The following is a 7,783-nucleotide window of genomic DNA, read 5'->3' as shown; positions in this document are numbered from 1 at the left end:
GGTCCACACCTTGATGGATTTAATGTGGCTAATTTTGGATTCCAAACCATGAGCTCCCTATTCCCTTACCATGATAACTTTCCTAAATCATGAAATAACCATATGTTGAAATAAATACCCATTTTGTAGATAGATCTGAAACAATGTAAACACATTATCAGTAATTCCTCTCAAAGAATATGAACACTTGAAATTATTGACAGAATAGGCAAAGTAAAGAACACAATTCAAGTCTGAAAGAAACGGAGAAATCAAACCGACTTGGGAAATGTATGCCTACATTTAATTTAGGAAAACATCAGGAATAGAAAGAACACATGAACATAATTCTAGGCTTGTACATAATAAAAAGAATCAATTTTAAGATTTACTCCAAAGATCTCTAGGGATGCATAGTTGCTTACTGGTTTTTTTTAAAACAGATTTCCAAGCCACAGCATTAGTAAACCCCCCAAATTGGCCTCCATACTGGTAAAAGTATCCCCTACCCCAACTCCTTATTGGTAAATCATGCATACATATTCTGCTTTTTGGTGGACAGAAGTAGTGTGGGCAATGAAGTTCTTACATTTGAACAGGACCTAATAGAAAACTACTTTTTACCAAATCATTTATAAAACAGTGAGGCTAGAGTATGCAGATTATTTTCTGGATTGACCTTAAGATATTTTCTGCAGTGGCTTTTTGAGTTAGTACATTTGTAAGAATACCTGGTATTTTTAAAAATCTCAGTAGGAGACAAATTCAACCAGGATCTGTGTTTTCCCTTATTCCTGTACTCTTAAAAACGATTACATCTTGCCAGAATCTCTTAAAGTGTTGTATGCTCAGGGCTTTTTCATTCTAGTAAATTTAAATAATAGCATAAAACAAGAACTGAACAACAGAATCACTCTACTACATGCTCAGGACTGTACTAATATGCTGAGATTAACTGCCAAATTTTAAAATTATGTACTATATACCCCAATTTTTACTTAGCGAAATCATGTTACCACATGCCCAAAGTAAGATAGTTTGTTACTCTTCGTATATAACTTACTTGTTACTTATCTACAAATGAGGCTTTTTGTTTTCACGGCCTAATTTAGGCCACTCTTTAAATATAGTTAATACTCCAGAATGAAAGATTAAAGATTGTGTATGTTTTGTCAAAAATCAAGATATGTGCAACAAGTAATATAATCCCACCAAGATACTAGTTATAAAGATGTTTTCTCCATGACTCACATGGCAAAACTTTCTTTAGAAGGGTCAAAGAATGCAACATGCATTTCAGACTTCTTTTCTTACAAAGGTTATAAGAAAATTTTCAAATTATATTTTCATGACACACAAACTACAATCAACGTGTGTGACCCATAAAGTTTCTGAATTCATATCAACAGAATAGTTTCCTAGGAGGGAACCTATTAAAAGAGTGTTATTTAAGTGACTGGAAAGGATGCACCCTACAGGTCTACTTTGAGTCCTTAAAAGAGTTTAGCTAGTTTTCCATTAAGTATTATTTTCCACATAAATTAAAGTAAATAACAATAATGCCTAAACATACTAAAGCCCTAAATCCCAGAAACGCTCAACGTGAAAAATCAAGTAATTTCCCTATCATATTAAATGATCCGGTATTCAGCACTCATACGGGATTTAGCGTTACACGACAAAAATCTCACTAGTTACCTGAATTCATGTCGGATGTGGTTCACAGCACTCGTCTACATCTACACTTGCAAATTGTCACATGATCAATGTTAAAAAACAAAAAAAGAAGAAGAAGAGTTTGGCACATATATCAATTCCTCCAAACGTCCCTGTAACTTAACACAACACTGTTAACAACGGTGATTCAACACCAGCGTTAACCTGATTGGCAGCTAAACAAGGTGCTTCCTCTCGTAGCTTCCGGTAGTGTAATGCGCCTGGCCCGGGACGGAGGCACGTAAGGTGCAGTGCGGTAGTGCAATCACTTGAACACCAGAGGGCGATCTTTGCACACAGCTCAAGGCCTTCCTTCGCTTGTGACCCGGCTCCTTCCACGTTCGGGTACCATTTCACTCCCGCTCGTTAACAACGCCATTTTCTGAGAAGCTGTACATCTGTTTCCTTCGGTGACGTGAGACATTCCCACCGAAACCTCAGAGTGTGGCGAGGATCCTTGAAAAGGAGATGATTAATGTCAATACAGTCTGTCCCACGCCCCACACCAGCGCTTCCAGGGGGGCCATGTTCTTCCCTGCTACTCTGTAGATGCCGGCGACGGCTGCACCTGGACGAGAGAGGGGTAGAGAAACAAGATCACACACGCATTCCCTCCGTGACCCCCGCTCCGAGGCGACGTCGGTGTTTGCATTTCAGCAATCGATCATTCTCATTTTGTGAACCGTCCGCGGAAGTTTCCCTGGGGTTGGCAAAAGTCACGCTTTACCACGTCACGTAACTGGAAGACAGGCCTCTTATTTTCCTATTCAACTGTAAAATACGTATTTACAGTACACGCTGTCACTAGGCACCGAACAGGTTCATAGAAAAGGAATAATTTGCTATTGGAATCTCTCACCTGGGCGTTGAACTGGCCAGACATCACCACTACTTTTATCAACATACAATGCAATGTATTAATTATTAGTGAAAAGAGAAAATTACAGAAGTTAATCAAAATTCTAAATTAACTAAGAAATTTTTTAAAAAATTAATTCTTAGGTGTCATATAAGATAATCAGAATAGCAGACTGCTACATTTCAGAATCTACCATATAAAGTAGTTTATTGTAGTTCTTAATAAAGCATACACCTGTAAAGTTATTTAGAGACTAGTATCTTGACATCTAATAAAAATGGAAGATGAACTCAACACCTGTTCTGGGAGAAATGTTTAGATGATGCACACTTCTGAGAATGAGAGAATCCCAGAGATTCTCCAGGAGAATTCCTGAGAGAACTCCCAGGAGTCGCAGAGCCCATATGATTGAATACTTCACCTTATTAATATAGTATATATAATGAAACATTTAAGTTACAGTATGCCTTCTTACAGACTGAGATGGCCTTAAAACTTTCCTCTAGAAAAAAACTGTCTCTCTATCCTAGAATGACCAAACAAAAAGCAAGACCAGAAGTAGAGGATTCAGAGACACTGAAATGACCATTATTTGAGATAGAAATCCGTTCATAAAAATTAGCTAAGAATTATCTCTGTACTTCTCTTAAAATCTCCCAAATAAAAGGAACCATATTTCTCTAAAGCGATATACCAGGGAAAAACAAATTATTAATCTAAGCCAAGGACTTTATATGCACATTTTTAAATGTTTGTTTGCTTATTTTGAGAGGGAGAGAGAGAGAGAGACTAAGCTGGGGAGGGGCAGAGAGAGAGGGAGAGAGAAATCCCACGCAGGTTCTGCACTGTCAGCATAAAGCCCGACGCGGGGCTGGAACTCACGAACTGTGAGATCATGACCTGAGCCGAAACCAAGAGTCGGATACTTAACTGACAGCCACCCAGGCGCCCCTAGACACATTTTTTAAGAAGGAAATTAAAATGTGTATCATATTTCCTACATACTATGTTTCTTGATAGTACCTTTACAAATATTACCTGGTTTAAATATCCACACCACTCCAGGGTATTATTACCTAAAGATAGAAAACAGAGGTTCACAGAGGCTCAATTGCTAGCCCGTGGAAATACAGTAAGTACAAGAGCTGGAATTTCAACCTAGGTGAGTCTGGCTGTAAATCCCCAAAGCAGTCTATCATTTCACATTGACACTATTTGAAAGAGAGAACAAGGAATTCAGAAAATCATAAAGTGAATAATTATCATCTCAACATTAAATAAAACTTCTAATGGCACCTGCATTTGCTTAATCAAGTAATAAATTTCACTAGTGTAATTGGTGATATCCTCAAATTTTAGAATTGGATAACAGTCTTTAAAAATTGTAAAGATCTGGGGCACCTGGGTGGCTCAGTCGGTTAAGCGTCCGACTTTGGCTCAGGTCATGATCTCACGGTTCGTGCGTTCGAGCCCCTCGTCGGGCTCTGTGCTGCCAGCTCAGAGCCTGGGGCCTGCTTCGGATTCTGTGTCTCCCTCTCTCTCGGCCCCTCCCCCGCTCATGCTCTGCATCTCAATAATAAACAAACGTTAAAAAATTGTCAAGATCTTATGCTTTCTCTGTTATCAGAAATTACATTAAACCTGAGAAATACTCTGCTTTTATGAGGATTTACCCTAGATTTCCAAGACTATCGCCAATTTTAAAAACACCATTTGGCCTCTGTCCTTCCAGCATGAAGTTTTCAAAAATGATCCAAAGGAGAGGAAACACTGAGCACTCAACTAGCTCCAGCGGCCTAGGGAATGGGAAGCAAATCTGTCAAGTCAAACTTCTTCACACGTTTACATGACGCGAAGAGCGTGGGTTCTGGAGCCAGACCTGTGGATTAAAGTCTGCGATCCACCACCTTCCAAATGGGCTACCCACGGCAATCACTTCCCCTCTTGTGTGCCCTGTTTCCTCAGCTGTAAAATGGGCGCGTGTGAAGACGAACAGGTGATGCTTGGTAAGTCTTGGGAGAGTGACTGGTCCTAGGATGCGCTCTCAACTTTGGCTGGTAGTTGCCACAGTAGTGGATGACACAGGTGTTTCCCATGGGTCATTCAGCATTCGGCAGATGGTGCTGGAACACGTGGCTACCACTGGACGCCATAAATCTAGGTCCCTACTTCAAACCGCTCCCCAGAATAAATTTCAGATGGGTTAAAGAACAAAATGCTAAAAACGAAACTACGAATATAAATTTTAAAGTATAAGAGAATATGGGGCGCCTGGGTGGCTCGGTCGGTTGGGCGTCCGACTTCGGCTCAGGTCATGATCTCACAGTTGGTGGATTCGAGCCCCGTGTCGGGCTCTGTGCTGACCGTGCAGAGCCTGGAGCTGCTTTGGATTCTGTGTCTCCCTCTCTCTCCCCCTTCCCCGCTCATGTTCTCCCTCTCTCTCTTTCTCTCTCTCTCTCAAAAAATAAATAAAAATGCTAAAAAAATTTAAATATAAGAGAATATATTTATGATCTTAGGAAAAGAGGACTGCTGAAAGACTACACAAAAATAAGCAGAACCCATCAAGGGACAGACTAGAACACTTGATTAATATACTTGATTAATGTCCAGAATACAGACACACATATACACACACAAACACACATAGAATAACCGAGGCAGTACTTTTTGTAAAAGCAAACAGAACAAAACAAAACAAACAAAAAACCAAACAAAAACACAAACAAAGAACCCTAAAACTCCACAAAGTCAAAAGCAAGAACCCAAGTCCATCAGCCTGGAGTGGTTAAACTATACCAAGTCCACACCATGAAACCCATACAATTTCAAAGGAAAAATATAAACTTTATGAACCAACTCAGAAAGGACCTAAGACATGTCATTTATGCAACAAAGACAATGGAACACAAGACTATATATTCTCCACTAGTACATACACCCGCATGTAAGTGCATCTATATGTAAACACGTCTATAGGAAAATACAAACAAATGTGATAAATAAATAGAAATCTGGGGAGATACATACCAAACTGAAAGTAGGGATTACAACTGAGCAGAGCACTGATTTGGGGGTGTCGTCAAAAGAGTGTTATGCAGAGAATAAAACAAATGAGAATATAAATTTTCATTTTCTTTCCTGTTGATAATCAGCTAGGGACCAGTTTGGAAGTTACCACCTCCCTCCAAGAGAAGCAGATGTGCAGAAGTCCTGTATGATTTCACACCCAGAAGCACTGGTCAGAAAAGACTGCGTCAGTGGAATTCTCGATCTAAAAGATCTGCAGGCAAACAATTTCGTGTGCCTCTTAAATGTACTTGGGAACACTGCTATTGAATAGTGAGCAGATAGGAAACAGTATTTATAAAACTACACGTAGGTTATAAAATAACAAATTCCCAAGTACTGTTATCCAGCTGAAGAAAAGAACGTCTCTATTTCCTTTGAAGTTCCCGTGGACTCTGCTCAGTCACGTCCCATTCCCTCCCTGTATTTGTTTTGTTTTGTTTTTGTTTTTTGATCATTCCTTTGCTTTTCTTTGGCTTTACCACCTTCCTGTGTCCTAAAAATATATATGACTTAGCTTTCTGAATAAACTAATTTTTTGTAAACGGATACTGTACACCTTACAGGTCTGAAAGGTATCGTGCGTGTGGCGTAGGTATAATTCGTGCATTTTCGCTACTGCATAGAATTCTACACATGAATATACCACAATTGATCCATTCCACTGCCAATGACCTTTGTTTCCAATACTGAGCAATGACAAACACTGCTTCTGTGAACATCCTTGCGTGCAACCCTTGGCACACAGAAGCAGTCAAAAATTTCTCTTCATCACATGGGTGAAAGTAGGACTGCTCCGTCTCATGTTACGGGCATTTTCAACTTGGCTAAGGTGATGCTAAACTGTCTCCCAAAGAAGTTGCCCCAATTTATATTCTAATTAGTCCATATCTTCAGAAGCAGTTGGTATCTTTTTTTTTTTTTTTAATCTCTGTCAGTCTGATGGGCAAAAAGTATCTCTGTGATTAATTTGCATTTCCCTGATAATAATTAATGTGACTGAGCTTTTCTTCACATATCAATGGCCAGTAGGGTTTTCTACTTTTACAAGATGTTTGTCACATCTTTTTTTTTCTAATTTTTTAAATTACGTTTCTTTCTTTTTGAGAGGCAGAGAGAGACAGACAGAGTGTGAGTGGGGGAGGGGTAGAGAGAGAGAGAGGGAGACACAGAATCAGAAGCAGGCTCCAGGCTCTGAGCTATCAGCACAGAGCCTGATGGGGGGGCTCGAACTCACGAACCGTGAGATCATGACCTGAGCCAAAGTCAGACGCTCAACTGACTGAGCCACCTCATCGCCCCATAAAACATTTGTCAAATCTTTTGTCCTTTTGTTCTACTGAGTTGTCCTTTTCTTCTTTGATTCATAGGGTTTCTAGAATATAGTTCGGATATTAATCTTTCTATATTTATATGTGCTAACAAAGGTCCTCCCCCCAATTTGAGCTTTAGTTTTTACTCTCTTTAAGGTCTATTTGGCTGAACACTAGCCAGTTGAAAGAATACAAATATTATGGTCTTTATTTTCTTGGGGAAATACAAGGCTAAGTTATGCAAGAATGAAGAAGACACAAGCAAAACAGGATGTTTGAAGTAAATGATACATGTTCGGAACTGCCCCTCCCAACAACGGCAGACAGAATCAATTAGAAATAAGGGAAGACCCCCATGAGGACCAAGGGACTAGCGAAGGCTGGCAGAGTGAGGATGAAGTGGGGAAAGCAATGCTGCGATGGTGTGGAGGCCCATGAAAGATATGAACCTACAAGGACAGGAGAGACTAGACGAAGAGCCACCAGTGGACAGAAGATGTCAATATCCAACAACACAAAGGGCCCACGGCGCCACACCTGTGAAAGTGATTCGGGTCGCCCTCCATAGTTCCTGAGAGAGAGAGTGGACGTGAAGGCCAAGGCAGATTTGGTTTTAACAGTGTGGGTTCCGTCAGCTTGTGCAGTCGGATGAGGGGCTGGCAAGCGGTGGTCCGTAGGTCCAACCTGCACCCCGCATCACATGGACGCAGCATGGGAGCTAGGAATGGTTTTCACATTTTTTAATGGTTTTGAAAAAGTCAAAAGAAGAATATTGCACGATGCATGAAAATTACACAAAATTTAAATTTCAGTTTCCATAAATCGTGTTTTCCTGGCATACAGCCAT

At 40.1% G+C, this 7,783-nt stretch overlaps 1 protein-coding gene across 2 annotated transcripts in view; it reads right to left on the bottom strand.

Moving 5' to 3' along the window:
- Positions 1-261: 261 nt before the first annotated feature.
- The window catches only part of TMEM170B (transmembrane protein 170B), a 31,100-nt gene continuing 23,578 nt past the window's right edge, over positions 262-7,783 (bottom strand). Inside the window, exon 3 of one of the 2 annotated variants that reach the window (XM_047103304.1) lies at positions 262-2,263. In XM_047103304.1, the coding sequence (XP_046959260.1) occupies positions 2,133-2,263 (131 nt within the window). In that variant the 3' untranslated portion in view covers positions 262-2,132. Of the gene's footprint in view, positions 2,264-6,881; positions 7,655-7,783 lie in introns of those variants that run through there. The other variant, XM_047103303.1, reaches the window with a different exon arrangement.

This window comes from Lynx rufus, unplaced genomic scaffold (assembly GCF_022079265.1).
Source record: "Lynx rufus isolate CCGP_SWC_20201006 ecotype Redwood Valley unplaced genomic scaffold, mLynRuf1.p SCAF_6, whole genome shotgun sequence".
In the NCBI taxonomy this organism is placed as follows: domain Eukaryota; kingdom Metazoa; phylum Chordata; class Mammalia; order Carnivora; family Felidae; genus Lynx; species Lynx rufus.
The sequence above is the reverse complement of the archived record's forward strand: the minus strand, read 5'-3'. Positions and strand labels throughout refer to the sequence as shown.